This window comes from Podarcis pityusensis (genome assembly GCF_964106645.2).
Source record: "Podarcis pityusensis genome assembly, chromosome: Z".
Taxonomy (NCBI): domain Eukaryota; kingdom Metazoa; phylum Chordata; class Lepidosauria; order Squamata; family Lacertidae; genus Podarcis; species Podarcis pityusensis.
Window position 1 is genome coordinate 31932562 of NC_138044.1, and position 18980 is coordinate 31951541.

Sequence of the window (18980 nt, forward strand, 5' to 3'; positions counted from 1 at the left end):
ATCCCCCCTCTTTTAAGGTGCTTTTCAATCTTGCCCACTATGTCAAAAAGGTTCCCTACCCCTGGACTACATAAATAAATATACCTGTCCTAAATTTTCTGCCAGTCAGATTTATTGGATAAGCTCAAGTATTTTGAGAGAGGGCAAAGAACTTTTCTCTCTCTCTGACCCCTTTCCGCACACCACGCATAATTTTATAAACCTCAGTGATTCCTCTTCTCTCCTGAGTCACCTCCCTCACCCCAAATTCAAAAGCCCCAAATGCTGTAGCTTTTCCCTCACAGGGAGGATGCTAGTCGTTACATCATGTTTCTCCAACAATCCTGTAATAAATATAGCTGCATCCATTGATGGCTGATACATTTTCAGAGAAAGGAAAAGTCGTTCTTATTTAGAAGTCAGCACATGGCAGAGGAAACTGATATGACTAAAACATAAGACAGAGAAGACTTCAGCAATGACTAACTCCTAAGTGGTGGTTGCCCCAGACACTGATTCTTTAAATTTGAAACGAATGAGTCACGGGCAGGCATCCGCACCCATCCTTGTGCACCTGGGAGAGTTGATTAGCACCAATACCTGTCTTGGCGCCTGCGCTATGGGCAACTACAAGCCTACCATGTTAAATTTCCCAAAATGCCCTGGATAACCCACCATGGTAGCGCTTCAGAGCACTGTGGGAAATTTAACATGACAGCTACCTGGTGCTGTTCAAAGGGCAGCTACACAGCTCTAATTGAAGGAGTGATTCAACTATTGCTGGGTAAAACCACTTTGGAGTTTCCCTACTGGGCCAGGGGGATGGTAACAAACAATGCTGGGATAATGAGGGGTCCTTCTGAGCGGCTGCTTCAGCCCTTGGCCAGTGCCTGACCTGGCTGAGTACTGCCACTGGACCTTTCTGGGGAAACTCACTGCTTCGCACTATGGAAAGAGCTGCATAAGGTGTTGCAGTCTATATTAAAAAAAAACTCCATTAGAGGGTATGCATTTGAGCTGTGTGGGTTTCCTTTGCTAAAAGCAAGAAAATTGAGAAGTCACCTGCCAAACCACATAAAGATTGGTGGCTGAGGTAGGCAGTGGCTTTTACCACTTTGCTTCCCATAACTCTATCTGTACATGGGTGAAGGATACTTGGAAAGCATGGGGGAAATTGCTCAAGGCAATGAGCTAATCTTACAGGGCTCCTGAAAATGGGCCCCAATTCTTTTTCTAGGGACTCTCCCATCTGAGTAAGTCAGAAGTGAGTCAGAAAGTTCACATCTCACAAGCCACCTACACCTTCCTTCTGGTTATCTGGGGGAAATGGCCTTGGTAGCAATTGTCATTCATCACTCAGGGAATGGAGCCTATGAGGGGGATAACATGTTATTGTCCTGAATGAGGCAGAAAAAATCACCCACCAAAAAGGATGAATAAAACATGGAATTTCCCAACAACCATATCAAAATGCGGACTGGGGGGAACCTCATTCTGTTCAAATTTTTGTCCTTGTTTTGGTTTTGGGTTGGTTGGTTTTCATTATTTGCAGTAACCCATCAAGTTTAAATGAAGAAGGAAATTGTTTAATGGAAGGGTGTGTGGCTCTAGCAAGGTAGAGTAAAATCAAATTGCAGAATATAACCTTCATATTAGACTCTGGAGAAGGAACTTCCTGAGGCTGCGTACACACCATTCGTTTAAAGCACATTTCATGCACATTCACACATAGAATCCTGGGAACTGTAGCTTAGCCTTCACTGAGCTACAATTCTCTATTACCTGAGTCAGGGAGGCTGTGGAGCACCCTTGCTTGGATGTAGTGGAGGGCTGGATGAAGAGCAATAAGCTGAGTCCCTGTAACTGAGAGCAGCGCTGGCCCAAGGCATTTTGGCACCTGAGGAGAATTCCAAAATGGTGCTTCCTCTCCGTCAGGGAAGAAGGGCTCAGGGAAGATCTACATCAGGAACAAGGGTGGGGAAGGGGGGGAGAGAGAGAGAGAGAGAAAGATTGACATCAGGATTTGCAGTCCTGGTGGACCCTGCCACCTGAGGCGGTCACCTCACTTTGTTTCATGGGTGGGTTGGCCCTGGCTGGGAGGCTCCCAAATCTGGGAATTAGATGTTCTACCTATTGTGCTGGATTGTATGGCATTCACTATGAAGTTGCAAGTGCATAATTTGGCGGGGTGCTCATAGATCCAGCCCTGTCATTAGAAGTTCAAGTGGCCTCAAGTGGTAAGGAGCACCTGCTGCCAGCTTTGGGTGGTTCACCACCTACAGATGTTCCTGAACAGGGAAAGCCTGACTACAGTGTCCTGTATATTGGTAACCTCAAGTTTGGATTTGTGTAACACACACTGTGTGGGGCTGCCTTTAAAGCTGGCCTAGAAGCTGCAATTAGTGCAAAATATAGCAGTGAGTCTGCTCTGTGATACAGCCAGCGGAGAACATACAACACCCCATCTGAAAATATTGCAATGGCTGCATTATGTGTTGAACTGAGCAAGGTGGCAGCATAACTATGGAAATCCTGAGATATGGCTTGTGTTGACTTATATGAATTTTTGGAGCTGCCTAAAAGAATGTCTTTTTGACCATGTATTATATGCTCAGCATTAGTGCCTGAGCTGATTTGTGTGTATGTGTTGCTTTCCTAGTTGCTAAGAATTGATACAATTTTATTTTTATTTTGCATTTGATATTTTTATGGTCCCAGTTCTGGGACTGCGACTGTAGCAAAGAGCAGGCTGTAGATTACATGAATGAATGAATGAATGAATGCATTCTCCCATACTGCCTCAGTGTCCAGGGAGAGCCAATGGTTTGAGCCATCTGAACTGGTAGTGCAGTCATTTTTGCAAACAATTCTACGAACTCCTTTTGTAAAAGGATGTAAAAGGTCCTTAAGCAGCATTTTATCCACAGAGCAATGAAGATCCTTAGGAAGCACAAAGAGGCTATGTAAACATTACCAGCTTAAATTGCAGCTAGATCATTCTTTTTTCTTAATTCAGATTGAAGCTAGTTTTGGGGGAGAGTGCATCAAAAAGAAGTATTTCATAAGAAATAATGGGATAAAGATAAATATGGGTTGTGGCTAGTATAAGGTACATGTACACCGTTTCCCAAATGGGAAACAGTTTCTCAAATGGAAATGCACCAGATTCAGAGTAAATGGGAGTGTACACAAAGCCAGTAATTGAACAAAACATGCCTTATTTCCAGAAAATGACAGGCGTAAGAGAAAGGGAGAAAAAGAGAGAAATAAACCCAGGTGGTTTCTCTTTCTTCTACAAATTTCAGTTTCAAATGCTCTGTGAGTAGCTGTGGAGTAGGGACTGTCCCTACTGGGGTGAGTAAGACAGTCAGAAATCGCCCAACCAAGAAAGGGGAATTCACTAACTCTTGGCAAAGCTACTAATAGCAGGACCAGCAGCAGCATCCTCATCACAGAGACCAGAAAGCTGCCAAGGTGGGAGGGCCAAGAAGGGGCCCTCAGGCTACAACTACAACATAGGCTCCTTATCCCTGCATCTACAAGGCTGACCTATGATTACTCTTCTCCGTACAACCTGGGGAAGCAACCTGAAGCACTAAGCAAGAAAAGGACACACTCCAAGGATGACTCCATATACATATATATTATTTTCTCTCTTTTTCCTATTTTGACTTCTTGGAATGGAGTACTGCTGGTAACATGTTTATATTCCTCCCTCCTCTAGCTCACAGCCTGAAAGGCAGACTAAAGACAAACTGTGTGCTTTATTCTTGAGCATCAGTTCATACTGCTGTGGTGGAGTGCTCTAGTCTTGATTTGTAAAGGAAAGTAGTAATAATGGTCCCATGAACTGTGACCGGGTGCATATTTTAAGAACCAGGCTGCTGGCCTCTTCCTCTCCCCGGCAGAGGAAACTCCATGCAGGCTGGCATATCGTCTGATCATCATCACAGATGTTTATCTGTCTTGTGTTTCTTGTTGCAGCAGGAAGGAAGGCACAACCTCAGTCATTCAAGAGGATCTGCAGTGGGGAGCACTCAGGCAAGCGGGTGCACTAATGCTTTTTCTCCGAGCTGTGAAGAACCCATCATACCAAGAAGGGCTGAGGACAGAGGGATTGTGTGCAATCTTCTTTTCAGCTGAAGGGTTCTAATTGTATATTCTGTTGTACTCTGGCAGATTGATATTAATATTTACAGAATGTGACCCTTTCCCTCATTATTTATTTATTTTTGCAATATGTTGCCTCTTTCTCATTATGCTGTGTCTAACAGGAAACTGACCTCCCTTAATCTAGCCTGATCCTTTTTCTTCTCAAGGAGATTAGGAAAAGCACTCTATATCCGGTGTAAACAGGATGCTCAGTAGTTGGTGTAGGATCTGTCAGATGATACCCACAGCTACATCTGATTACTGGGTTTCCTGTGGCATCAGGTTCTGCAGCTGCTAAGACCTCCTACCAGTGATGATTGGAATTGCAACTAGCCTAAGCGTATACAGCTCCAACATGGGAGCTCTCCCACAAGCTAAGTGCCCAGGACTGTTGGTGAGCCTAGGATAGCTGGATATGGGGGGGGGGGCAGGGAGGTGCTGTTTCTAAGAGCTTGTTGGAGAAACTCTTAGGTGAAACTCAATTAATTGTTCCAATATAAAAGGTACTGTGCCCTTGAACTAGCTGAGCCCTCTCCAGAAATCAGTGTATTAATTAGATTTGCCAGTCCGCTAGAATTTTGACTGTTTGTTTTTGTTTTTGTTTTTTTAAAAAGAGCAACATTTAAATCCTGTGTGCAATGCTTAGATCTTTTGTTGAGCACAGGTCAGAAAAACACAAAAAGCATATCATTCTTCAATAAATTGCTTTTTAAGATGACACTGGCCGTCCTTCTTTTTTCTGGTATTTATTTAAACTACTCATATACTGCTGTTGTGGACAACCTCCTTGCATAAAACTGTAAAAAGGGTAATATTTTCAACACAAATGACACAATTTTTTAAAAAAACCTGTTTGCTTGCCTTGAAGGTTACAGTGTTACATGGCAATTCATTTAGGATTCATTACTTCCATAACACAATCCTATGCATGTCTACTCAGAAGAAAGTCACACCGAGTTCAGTGAGGCATATTCCCATAATATGTGTGTATAGAATCGCAACCTTAGGTCTAGGTGGGGTTCACCTTCTTAACAAGAAGCTGGTTCCTTTAGGAAAGTTATAACTCTGCTCATGTTCACAGTCTGTGTTCTTTAAAAGGTTTTTAAAATAATAATAATAAATAAACTCTGCATTTGTTCAGGTGCATTACAGCCTTAAGGTTTTAAAAAACAAACAAACCTCTCCACATGCTCAGAAGCTATGTGTCACTGAAGAGCAGCTGTGTAACTAATTGTGCGCCATTCCAGGATCTTAAAAAGTAAAAGGGTAAAGGGACCCCTGACCGTTAGGTCCAGTCGTGGACAACTCTGGGGTTGCAGCGCTCATCTTGCATTACTGGCCGAGGAAACCAGCATACAGCTTCTGGGTCATGTGGCTAGCATGACTTAAGTCGCTCCTGGAGAAACCAGAGCAGCGCACGGAAATGCCGTTTACCTTCCCGCCGGAGCGATACCTATTTATCTACTTGCACTTTGACTTGCTTTCGAACTGCTAGGTGGGCAGGAGCAGGGACTGAGCAAGGGAGCTCACCTCGTCGCAGGGATTCGAACCGCCGATCTTCTGATCGGCAAGCCCGAGGCTCTGTGGTTTAACCCACAGCGCCACCCGCGTAAGCGTTTACAATTGCTTAAAGGCCCACATACATTACCTGTGTTCTTAAACTCTCTCTGCACATGTTTATGGGCACTGTAGCTCTTTTGGGGTGGTAGAACGTCTGTACATGCTCAGAGGTCCTCTCTCGGCCAGAATGATAAGTGTACTAGCAGCCTGATCCACGGGAGGGCGCATAATAAGGACCGCGCTCTAGTAACAGAAGGCCGCACCACTCAGAAACCCGCTAAGCCCTTTGCTCCTCCCCTCAGCATGACGAACCGGAGCCTACACCAATAACGAGGGGGAGGAAAGTCGGAGGGGGCGGTAACTGTCTGAGACGTTCCCGCCTCTAACCTCCGGTGGTTACCTAGGTGATCAAACAATCAGGCTCCGCCTCCTCACGTGTCCCACAGGCGTTTAGTGGTGGTGGCGGTGGAGGAGGAGGAGGAACACATCGCGGCGCGGCTTAACCCACGCCTCTCCTCTGCGAACGCGCATGCGCGCGGCGGCGAAGGCCGGGGGCGGGGCCTGCTAACCCCTTGGAGGAGGAGATGGAGGAGGAGCTGGGGTTGGAGCTGGGCGTGTCTCCGTCGCCGTCACGCATCGGCAGCGCCCACTCCTGCTCCTCCCTCCTCCGCCTTGAACAGGAGGCCAAGCGCAAGAAGCGGGCGCAGCAGCAGCAGCGCAAGGCCGCCGACATCATGCCGGGTGAGAGGCGCTAACGTTCGCCGCGCGGGAACCTTTGGAGTGACGTCACTCCGCTTGGCTGGGGGTGGGGGAGAGAGGAGAGAGAACCTGCCCGTTAGTTATCTCCTCCGCGGGGAAACCTCCATCTCTACCGCCCTAGTGAGTTGCTATTATTAACATGCCACTTGGTGCCCCGCCATTGTTCCAGTGATCTCGGGATAATCCCGTCCCCGTCCATGTTATCACCATCACCACAACAACCCTGCAGGGTAGGGCAGATGGAATGGCTGGCTCACTGAGTGACCTTGATGGCTGGGCGAGGGGTACAAGGGGACCTTGGGGCACAGGTTCTCCACGTACCCGTGGGTCGTTGTACTAAACTTTTACCTATGTTAATCTGTTGTGACCCGTGGACAGCCTGAAAGGGCAAGCAAGGGCTGTGGGATGGAGACCCCGAAGCGTTTGAAAGACTCCTCACAAATTCCCCTCATGGAAGTGATTCCTACTACTAATCGGACCCCCAAGTGTCCCCATTTTCCACGGACAGTCAGTTCAGGATTTGCAGAAGGATTTGCAGTTTCTGATTTGATTCTGAAATGTCCCTTTGGACATCCCTATTTCATCAGAGGGTATGGTCAGTGATCTGACCCCCGAGCCATCTGAAGGCAGCCCTGTACAGTATAGGCAAGTTTTTTTTTAATGTTTGATGCTTTATGCTTTATGTTTTTATGTATGTTGGAAGCCACCCAGAGTGACTGGGGCAACCCAGTCAGATGGGTGGGGTATAAATAGTAAAATAATAATAATAATAATAATAATAATAATAATAATGGAATTAGGACATCCCTATTCTCCTTGGAGAAATGTTGGAGGGTATGCTATGTGCTACAGGCAACCAGATGGAAAGCTGTTTATCAGTTACCTGTCAGCTGCGTGTTGTTGAGCCTGGTACTATGCCATGCCTTTCGTATCGTGTGTTGTGGTTCTTATAGATTGAGCCTCCTTAAGATGAAACATAGGAAATTGCCTGATACTGTCTGTCTGTCTGTCCATCCAGCTCATTGCTACCCTTACTGATTGGCAGCGGCTGTCCAGGATTTCAGGCAGGGAGAATTTTCCCAGCCGTACCTTGAGATGCCAAGGATTGAACCTGGGACTTTCTGCCTGCATAGTAGATGCTCTGCTACTGAGCTACAGCTCTTCCCTTGAGGATCTTCAAACAGACATCATTTGACAAGGGTGCAAGCCATTGCACAGTGCTAAAGCATAGACTTTTCCACGCAGAAGGCCCCATGTTTAATCCCCAGCATCTGTAGTGAAAAAGAACTTGAATAATGGCTTTTGGAAAGGCCTTCAGCTGAAGTCTTAGAAAGTTTCTGTTAAGAGTGGAAAATACTAGGCTAGACAGAATAGTGGACTGGCTCAGGATAAGGCAGCTTCAGGTGGCATCTTTATGGATAAATCATAATGTGATGCAGAGACATCCCACTGTATCAGTAAAAGATGAACCTGGTGTTTTAAAGATTAAATGTGCTATAATTCCTCTTGTTGACGGTGTGGCTAGAGGGTGAATTTCTATGTTATCTCTTATTTTAAAAACCCAGCAATTTAGCCACCACCCCCCGCAAATACAAAAATATTTCAAGTTTAAGGTTCTACAAGTGTTTTGCTGTATTATTTAGGGTTGCTGCCTTGCAGGGGTGAGGAACCTGTAGCCTCCCAGATGTTGTAAGACTCCAACTGCTATAAACTCTGGTCACTATCTGTCCTGGCTGGGGCTGATGGGCGTTGGTGTCCAGCAACATCTGGAGGGCCCTTATTCCCCAGCCCTACTTGTATTGCTTAAATAACAGGTGAAAGCTTCCTTCTGCTCCTCTGTCTACAGTAGGCAACAATTGGGCAGCAGTTGGGTCTTGCTCAAATAGGATAGAAGTTCAGCAATGGGCTTTATCTTCTTCCTTGCTCATGTCTTTTTTCTTGATTTTGCAGTAGGGCGAAGCAGTGATGACGTGCTGGATCTGACCAAGTACACAAAAAACCAGCCATGGTGGCGCAAGCTCTTTGCACCCAACTCAGGGTCCAGTGCAGAGAAGTACAACGTAGCAACCCAGCTGGCAATCGGAGGCGCCACTGGATGGTGAGGCAGTGCTGTACATTGGCTGCATTTGTGGTAGATGGCAGGGGAAGGGGACAGCAAATTCACCCGACTCTTGTAGTAACACAGTCTCTGTGCTACAGATTGCCATTTTTACTTACTGCAGATGGAGCTGCCTTGTCAGTTATTCTGTATAGTTGATGTAATTTTCCTGAATTATCCCCGTTTTTGATTTGCAGGTGCACTGGCTTCATCTTCCAGAAGGTTGGGAAACTGGCGGCGACTGCTGTGGGAGGTGGCTTCTTCCTGCTTCAGGTTGGTGGTTGCCTACCTTGGATTTGGGAGTAGTTGACCAGTAGAGTGGGGTATCTTGGCTGCCTTAACTGCAGAAAACTGCATGCAGCTGTGACTCATCTTTTTCACATGAGTGGTTTAATGGGATGTCTAGGCAGCATCCACAACCCAGCCCTAGTTGGGGCCTCTTGTTCACTGGCTTGCCTGTGCAGGAGATTCAAGTTGGAACACTTTGGTAGTTCCTTTTATAGCTGTGCCAAATGGCCTCTTGATATTTTCCACCCTGTTTGTGGGCAGATAAATTTTGACTGATGGTGGTTGATTTCACCATATTCTCCAGGATAGAGCCCACCATTAGCGGTGGCTTTCTTTTCTGCTAATGTATTTTTCTCAGCTGACAATCCCTGAAAGTGGCAGCAACAACTATTTGTGTTGGGCAGCTTAAGCACCATTTTGCATACTTAGCAGGACTCCAAATTTGTTCTGATGGTGGTGAACAGTATCCACTACAAAAAAAATAGGGAGATTTCTGCACTGTGACGAGTCTTTGCTTGTAGGGGAAGGGGGGGGGGGAATGGATAAACATCATTTGCAGCATTTTGGCTCAGCTGTAGTTTCTTCATCATTCCCTGGCAGAGCTGTAAAATATTCCTGGCAGTGGCAGCATCTAGTTCGCAGTTGCTGCAGCTGCATATTGCTGAATCTGGTGCTATGCCATGCCTTGCAAATAATGTGTGTTGCTGTTCTTATAGAGACTCTGGGCATTTCAGCAGCCTACAGACAGGTTGTTGCACTTAATGGAGTGCCAGCACAGTATAGTAGCTAGGGTGTTGAACTGGGACCTGGTAGGCTAGGGTTCAAATCCCAGCTCAGCCATGAACCCATCTTGCAGGATTGTTGTGAGAATAAACAGGGAGGTGGGAGAACCATGTATGCTGCCCTGAAGTCTTTGGACTGATTGAAATATCTGGCTGAAATACTACAAGTGAAGTTTTCTGTCTAGAGACATAGTGGCTTGTATACAATGTTAGTCCTACTCAGAGTAGACTCATTAAAATTAATGGGCATAGCTAACTTGAGCCCATTCATTTCAATGGGTCTACTCTGGCTAAAACCTAGATTCAACCCAGTGTGTGTGTTGTGGGGTAATGCATCATATCTTAATATCTGCCTATCATAGATCTGTTAAAGCAGGTGTGAGGAAATTTCGGCCCTGCAGATATTACTGAACTCCAATTCCTACCACTGGCCATGCTAGCTAGGTCTGATGGGAGTTGTAGTTCAACAGCATCTGGAAGGTCAACGGTTCCCCACTCCTGTGCTAAAGATATAGGGCCTCTGTAAATATTAATATAAAAAGAGAAGATGATAGCAAGCCTTTTTGTCTTCCAGCTGGATTATCAAAGGATCTCTGATTTTTCTTTTCTTTTCTAAAACATTGGTTTGTGCAATATAGAGTTTTGGTTGCCACTGGAGAAGATTCTGATAGCATCAACAGCAACACATGATCACTTGCAGCAAAGCCAATCCACTGCTAATTTTAAACATCAGCATCAGTGGAACAGCTCCTCTATTTTAAGCTTGGTGCTCACACAAAAAAATGATCTTCGTTTGAACCATACTTGCTTCTGTGCCTTCTATTCCAGCTTCCATGCAGGTCTTCCATGTGATAGAAGAACAACTGCTAGAGTGTACTGGGGAATGCACTGGCTCAGTGGGCTCTTCAGTCATCCATGGACTCCCCCAAAATTGCTCAGTCTTACCGAGTACTGGCATTGGTTATATTTGTTTGATTCATCCAGGCTTTTCTTAAAACATCCATTCCAGGGTTTGTGTGGGCAACAGATCCCTGCAGTCCTGATTCTTTGTGTTAGATTACCAGTCTTCCTGCTGGACAGCCAATTGTATTCTGTACACATTAAGCAGTAATTCTTAACTTTTTCAGACCTGGGGTGCATCTGTAACTTGTTCATGCATTTCTTGACTGACTGGGTTTAAAAAACAAAAACAAAACACCATATACTTATATAGTGGTAAGTGCTGCTGTTGTGATCTACCTTAGATCAAGCTGTGATCCAGTAGTGACTCCCAATTCACCGGTTGAAGGCCAGTGCATTAAAGCAGGTGTGTCAAACTTTTGGCCTTCAATATGCTGCTCAACTACAGATTGTATCATAACTGGCCATTGACTGTGCTTCCTGAGGTTGATGGGAGTTGTAGTTCAGCAACATCTAGAGGGTCAATGGTTCCACACACCTGCACTAAAGAAGGCTAGGTTCCTGCTGTCCTTGACTCCAAATGCTGTTTTGTTCACTGCTTTTCTCAATAGATGCAACTCATTGGAAGGGCAGTTCTCCTGGGGCTACTGCTTTGAGCTGCTATGTAGCAATGTGGATGGGGTACAAGAAATGGGCAATGCTGTCCATAAATACTTATCCAGCTAGACGTGTAGTGTTTTGCTTCAGGAAACATTTTCTCTACTCCAGCTTGCAAACCACACAGGCTACATCAAAGTGGACTGGCAAATGGTTGAGCGGGATGTGAGCAAAGCCAAAGAACAGCTGAAGTTTCGTGGGAGCACCACCAATCAGCTGACACCAGAAGTGAAGAGCAAAATGGATGAGGTGAGACTGGTGGGCAAGTTGGAGAGATATGGGAGGCTAGCAGCAAAGCCTTGAGTAGGAAAAAGTGTTTGATGTGATAACTGTGCAGTAAAGAGGAGATGGGCACAAAGTATTAAATATGTTATGGGGGACCTGCAGATATTATTAGACACCCAACTCCCATCGCTCCTGTTCTGGACTACTGGCCCAAAGGAGGGCTTCTGGGACTGGTTGGGTGCAGGTGTATCATCATCATCATCATCATCATCATTTTATTTGTATGCTGCCTTTCCATAGTTGAAACTATGCTCAAGGCGGCTTACAACATGACAAGACTGACATAATTACAAACATAACAGAAGTCATAAACAATCAATAAAAAACATCAAAAAGTACATAACCAAATGGAAACAATTTCCACGTAAATCATAAGATCTAAAACTAAAGATACAGCAATAATATCAATAACAGCAACAAGCTCTCTCAACCTCCTGTGAACATTACTCCAGCCCAAGAATCTGTTGGTTGCCTAAAATGCCAGAGTTGTAAGTTCTGGTGCTTTACTAAAGAAGGGGTAGACTTACAGCAAATCAGCCTGACAGTTCTCCTAGCCTTTGCAGATATGGGAAAAGAGATAAGAGATGACTTATCCACACTCAAGCAAATGTTTATACATTCTTTATACAGCAAAGCAGCACACATCATTTCACCTGGCTAGATGAGAGCATAGGTGGCAAATACCTTACAGTTCTCCTTTCTGGGCTCAGAGCCCAGCACTCCAAGACCACAGATAAGGATCACATCAAAGCAAGCCAATTACCGTATTTTTCACCCTATAGGACGCACTTTTTCCCCTCCAAAAATGAAGGGGAAATGTGTGTGCGTCCTATGGGGCGAATGCAGGCTTTCGCTGAAGCTTGGAGAGCGAGAGGGGTCAGTGCGCACCGACCCCTCTCGCTCTCCAGGCTTCAGGAGAGCCCCAGCACCAGCCCCACAAGGTCGGGGGGACAGCGGGGAGGCGGAACGCCGCCATCCCGCTGTCTCCCGATGTGGTTTGGAGGCTGACGGCGGGGAGATGCGTGCTTCTCCCCGCCGCCAGCCCCGCAAGCTCCGGGGACAGCTGGGAGGCGCAGCGCGTCTTCCCGCTGTCCCCGAACCTGGTCTGAAGGCGGGCGGCGGGGAGAAGAGCGCTTCTCCCCGCTGCTGCCCCGGAAGCGCTTGGGGGGGAAATAATTCCCCCCCCCCTTTATTTCCCCTCAAAAAAACTTGGTGCATCCTATGGGCCGGTGCGTCCTATGGGGCAAAAAATACGGTAACATATATCAAAACAAGTGAATATAAACATATATATGAGCTCATTGTTACAGCAGCTACCAAATAATTATGGGATTATCTTGACTACCAGTATGGCGTTAGCAAAGCTTCTGAAACAGTTAGCCTTTGGTTCAATACAACTCTAAGCCAGGATAGAGGTCCACAGGTTTCCCATCCTTGCATTAAATTGAGAGGGAGGTGTGAGAGCAGACAGTGTTTGCTTACCGAGTATGGCTGTAACAAAATCAAGATGGTACACTGAAGGGAGAGCCAGTTTGTCAGCAGCAGATTTCAGATTTCAAGTACAGTTGATAGCTTCTAGGCAGAATCCAGAGAGAGTTCTCACTTCTGAAGACTCTGGTCTGAGTAGGCCTGCACAACCAGTGGCCCACAGAATCGGGGCTCTTATGCTTGCTGCCGCCTTATAATTGCAAATGTGGGGGTGTCTTTTTGTCAGGCACTTGAGCAGCCACAATGCATGTCCAGGAGGCAACATGTAGCTTCTGAAAATCAAATAGGGACCAATATAAGATTTGTCTTTTCTCTTTTTCAGGTGATCTCCTTTCTGAAGAAGAATGTTCTCCTGACTGGAGGGTTTGTTGGAGGGTTTCTGCTTGGCATGGCTTCTTAGGAGCCTCCTCTGATCTGGCTCCTGTGCTGCTGTTGCTGCCACCGCCATCTCCTACTCAGTAATCGTTCGTTTTCTCCATTGCTGAACTTGTCCGCTGGAACATTCTGACATCTCTCTGTATGCACCTTATGGCCTCCAGAAACACTGCCACAAGTTCCTTTTGCTCCTCTCCTTTTTTCATTTGATTGATTGGTCAGTGGTTGAGAGGTAGCATTAGGCTGAAGGCTGTTTCCTGTGAGGCTGATTCCTACCCCTGCCTGATATGTCAGGTTTTGTATAATCATCCCCAAATTCTTTTCCAGTGGGAAAACGTGCACAAAATGTTATGATAGTACCCTGCAGGGGAGCACCCAACTCCCTTGTAGGCACCTTCTCATTGTGTTGTACCCCCTGGGTGGCAAAGAGTACAGCCTGTGCTTTGGAGAGCACAGAAGCTCAGCAGCCTAAGGAGAGGGTGTGCCAGGCCATGTCCCAAAATAACCTGCATCTAGTTTTGGCTTATTCTTCCCTGGACAGGCTCTGAATACTACTTCCTAGAAATGCCCACAGAAGAGAGAAACAGGTCTTCCTGACATCTCCCAAACTTTTATTTTTACCTCTTGCTGAAGCCACAGAGCTGGAATGATCTGTGGAAACTCTGACTGCTGCGTGGGATTTCTGCCATCCTCTCTTGCTGAAGGAGGCCTGAAAAGCTTGTAGTGGGTGGGGTGAACCCTCTTCCCAGAATATGTATTTTGAACACTCACTTGATTATGGTTCAACTAAACTTTGCTCTAGGTGGTAGAACGGCTAAAATAATGACAGGAGTTGGAAAGCTTTCTACATGACTCACGCCATTGGTAGCAAAAGTTACTGGATTATGGGGATGGAATGCTGTGTTTTGCTGCTGGAGCCTCCTGCTCTGTCTTTTATGGACCTCCAGCTCCCTGAAATGTATGGAGGAAGAGCTAGGCATGGTCTGCTGTTGCTGTAAACCAGCCTTCTCCAACCTGGTGCCCTCCAGATATTTTGGTCTTAGCAGCCCCAGCCAGCATAGCCAAAGGGAGTTGTAGTCCAAAATATCTGCATGCCACCACTCTGGGGAAAGTTTTTCTAGATCATGAGTGCTGCATGAGAGATATGACTCTTGCCCCCCAAACTGAAGATGGAGAAGTAATGGTTGGATTATATTGACAGAAGTTGGTTTATCTCTGCATGAGTTGCATTCTGGACAGAAGCCTGCACTTTTCATATCTGCTCCAGAAGCACTTAAAGCTGATTTTCTAATACGTGTTTTTTCCCCCTCCTGCAGTCCCTACCTGTCTGTTACAATATACATGTAAAAATTAAAATGATATCCTGAGCTACGTTTATAAATGAACAGATTTATTATAGCAGAAGCTTTAATGGCTCTCCAGGTGGAGCTGCACTGCAACTCTCATCATGCCATCAACTATGCCGGGTGACTGATAGAAGTTGGAGTCTGGCAACTTCTGAAGGGCTTCCCCAGCCCTGGCTTTTAAAAATACTACTCTTGTTAGTTCATTCTTGCAAAAGGCTGCTCTGCAAATTGATTATTTATTTATTTATTTATTAAATGTATATACCATCCTTCATCCAGAGATTACAGGGTGGTTTGCAGCATAAAAATAAAAAATGGAAACACAATATATATAACATATTAACAAACCCCCCCCCCCAATAATCCCATGTCCCCCAAACACATTTAAAAGGCCATAAATTGTTTAATCAGCCAAAGGTGCTTTCACCTAGCACCTAAAGATATGTAACGAAGCTGCCAGGGCAGCCTCCCTGAGAGAGCATTCGACAGATGGGGAGCCACTGCAGAAAAGGCCCATTCTCGTGTTGTCACCCTCCAGACCTCTTGAGAAGGGGCCACATGAAGAAGGGCCTCAGATGACGCTTTCAGAGTCTGGGTCAGTTCATACGGGGAGAGGTGATCCTTGAGTTATTGCGCTCCTGAGCCGTTTAAGGCTTTATAGGTCAAACCCAGGACTTTGAATTGGGCCTGGAAACTAATTGGTAGCCAGTGCAGTCAGGCCAGGATTAGTGTTATATCCTCGAACCGTCTTGCTCAGGTGAGCAACCTGGCTGCTGAATTTCGCAGCAGCTGAAGCTTCCAAATTCCAAAGGCAGCTCCATGCATAATGTGTTACAGTAATCTAACCTAGAGGTTACCAGAGCATAGACAACAGAAACTAGGTTATCCCTGTCCAGATAGGGTCACAGATGGGCCACCAGCCGAAGCTGATAGAAGGCACTCTATGCCACCAAGGCCACTTGAGCCTCAAGCAACAGCAGTGGGTCCAGGAGTACCCTCCACAGCTACGTTCTTGCTCCTTCAGAGGGCAGGAAACCTCCCATCCTGGTCTAGTGAACCACCCACTAACAGTGCCTCAGTCTTATCTGGATTGAGCTTTGTTGGCTCTCATCCAGTCCTTTACCAAGGCAAGACAATGATCCAGCATATCCACTGCCACATTTGCAGATGTAAAGGAGAAGTAGAGTTTTGTGTGAGTAGCATATTGCTGACAGTACTCCAAAACTCCATATGACCCCACTCAGCAGTTTCATGTAGATGTTAAACAACATGGAGGATGAAATCAAACTCTGTGGAATGCATATTGAAGGTTCCATGGGGCTGAACAGAACACCCCAAGCATCACAGTCTGAAAACGTCCATCCAAGTAGGACCAGAACCACTTCAAAGCAGTGCTGCCCATCCTTAACTCAGACAGCCGCTCCAGAAGGATACCATGCCTGATGCTATAAAAAGCCACTGAGAAGTCAAGGAAAATAATAATTAATAATAATAATAATAATAATAATAATAATAAATTTTATTTATATCCCGCCCTCCCCAGCCGAAGCCGGGCTCAGGGCGGCTAACAACACTAATTCACAATTCACAAAGACATATTTCCCCTGTCTCTCTCCTAACAAAAGTCATCATACAGGGCGAGTAAAGCGGTTTCTGTGCTAAAGGTGGGCCTAAACACTGATTGAAATGGATCTAGAAAATCAGTTTCCTCCAAGAAAATGGATCTGGTCTGTGACCACCCACTCAGTAACTCTGTCTAAGAAGGGGGACAAGGATATTGGCAAGCTAAAACATGTAGAGCAGGGCAACCAAGATGATCAAGGGTCTTGAAACCAAGCCTTATCAGGAACAGTTGAGAGTTGGGTATATTTTGCCTGGAAAAGAGACTGAGAGAAGATTTGATAGCTGTCTTCAAATACCTAAAGGGCTTGTTTTCTTCTGCTCTGGAGGCTAGGACTGAAACAATGGTTTCAAGATATGAGAAAGTAGATGACGACTAAATATCTGGAGCTTTCTTATGGCAAGAGCTGTTCAACGGTGAAATGGACTCCCTCAGAAGGCGGGGGGCCCTCTTTCATTGGAGGTCTTTAAGCAGAGTTTTGATGGCCATCAGTCAGATGCTTTAGTTGAGATTCTTGCACTGCAGGGGGTTAGACTAGATGAGCCTTGGGGCCCTTTACAACTCTGTGATTCTATGACCCCAGTTCCCATCAATCCTATCCACCAGTGAATGATGACGAATGATGGGAGTTAGATTTCAACAACATCTGGAGCGCCACGGATCTGAGGAATAAACAGTATATTTGGGTGCTGCTTTTTCGCCAATCTCATTTATTTTTTGACTTTATCAGGATTTCATTGCCTCTCGAGCAATGATTGAAAGAGCCAATCTGTTAAGTGGCCACCAGAGGGTGCTAAAAGAATTGAGCTGGCCTCCAATTTGGAAACAAGGGCATAAATTAGGAAGAGCTATGTTGATGAGAGAGAGAGAGACCATCAATGAAGGTGGGGTGTTTTTTTTTTGTTAAAAAACAAACCCAAAGCAGCCACCCACAAAAACTCCAGTAGCTACCCACACTTGAGTCTAGAAAAGTGCTAAAAGTTTCAAAATGTTTTTATATGATATTTAAATGTTTGAGGTGAGAGTTTAAAATAAACTGGTTTTGCTGTATTTTGTTATTTGATGTGTGTTTTTTCCTAGTACCTACTGTACTGAAGTGAATGCTGAAGGGAGATATGACTTTAAGGCAGGGGTCAATAATTGTTTGGGCCAAATGGCTGCATTCCCTCATGCAGTTTGGGGATTGCATGCTGGAGTTACCTGCAAACACACACACACACACACACACACACACACACACACACACACACACACAGACACCCTTTGTACATAAGGTTATGCTTGGAGGACAGCTACATGCCTATGGGATGTCCTTATTCTGCACACTGTGTCTACAACTTAACTGAGCTATCCACAGTGATGCCAAGGTCCTCTTTCTGGTCAGTTACTGCCAGTTCAGATTCTGTTAAGCCTATATGTGAAATTAGGATCCCTCCACCCTATGCATCACTTAACACCTGCTTGCATTGAATTACATGTCATTTCGATGCCCATTTGCCCAGTTTTTAAGGCTAGTTTGGTGTTCTTTGCAGTCCTTTTGCTTTAATGACAATTTGATGTCTTCAACAAAACTGGCTGCCCCACTATATAGTTTTTGAACAAGTTTAAAAGCAGATCCCAGTACAGATCCTTGGGGGACTCCACTTTCTACATCCCTCCAGTGAGAGAACTGCCCATTTGTTCTTACTTCCTGTTCGTTAACCAGGTGCTGATCCACAAGAGATCCTCTCCTCTTATCTCCAGTTGTGACACCCGCACCCACCAATTTGGCTTCAGAACAAGTTAAGGTGACTGGAAAACCTAGTGACTTTGTACAAGTGGCTTGCAGACTGTGCCGCCTCCCACTTTTAACTAAAGCAATAACATCCTTACACAAATCCTTGCCTGGGAGTAAGTCATTTGAATTCAGTGAGGCTTGCTTCTGAACAGACAGGCTTAGAATTGTGCTGTATGTTTCTGGGTTAACATTAACCAGCTCCCTGAACTGAACAGTACCTGTGAAAAACTACTTTATCTCAAGTCAGAATTATGGTCTATCATGCACAGGATGTCTTTCCAAGGGTTCAGGCAGCTGTCTGTCATTTGCTTCCTTTAATGAAATGCCATGGATTTAATCTGGGACCTTGTGCATGCAAAGCAGATCTCACCAGTGAACTATAGCCCCTCTACAAGCAATCTTCAGTATTTACCCTCTATACCTTCTTTGTGAAATAAACATGTAATCACTACTGTAGTGGCTGCATGCGTGGTACAGGTGAAATCTGAACCAAGGCATTTCCTTATTCAGAGATTCGGCTGTTGACTACTGTGGCGACAATAATCCTCTGATCCTTGCTCACTACAGAATTTCTCACTACAGACTGAGTTAGTTAAAATGTAAGTTTGACATCACACCTACTCGTTTTGTAGTGAGCAAGGATCATGAAGGTCTATTGTTACCACAGTTATCTTGCAGCATCTGCCTACTACTCACCAGTTAGGTGTATCTAGCAGGGGCTCCCAAACTGGTCTACAAGCCTCATTCAGGCGGTCTGAGGTGTGTTTATTGATTTGTACTCAAGATGGGAAACAGCATATCCATTACATTAAATATTTATATTGATTTCTTTAATTGCTTCTTTTATTTCTTACATTTTACGGCAATTTGAATTTATGGGATTCAAAATGTATGTAAGAGAAGCAATAAAGTT

General features: G+C 45.3%; 2 protein-coding genes across 2 annotated transcripts in view; one reads left to right on the plus strand and one right to left on the minus strand.

Moving 5' to 3' along the window:
- The window catches only part of F8 (coagulation factor VIII), a 75498-nt gene extending 69580 nt beyond the window's left edge, over positions 1–5918 (minus strand). Inside the window, exons 1-2 of the mRNA XM_080990230.1 lie at positions 5780–5918; positions 1762–1936 (exon numbers count right to left, since the gene is read on the minus strand). The gene's annotated coding sequence lies outside the window, so the exon portion shown is untranslated. The remainder of the gene's footprint in view (positions 1–1761; positions 1937–5779) is intronic.
- Positions 5919–6167: 249 nt separating this feature from the next.
- FUNDC2 (FUN14 domain containing 2) lies at positions 6168–17340 on the plus strand. The gene is made up of 5 exons (XM_080990271.1): positions 6168–6432; positions 8401–8548; positions 8746–8821; positions 11287–11424; positions 13271–17340. The coding sequence occupies exons 1-5, from the start codon at positions 6276–6278 to the stop codon at positions 13346–13348; spliced, it is 597 nt and encodes a 198-aa protein (XP_080846397.1). The 5' UTR covers positions 6168–6275; the 3' UTR covers positions 13349–17340.
- The last annotated feature ends 1640 nt before the right edge of the window (positions 17341–18980 follow it).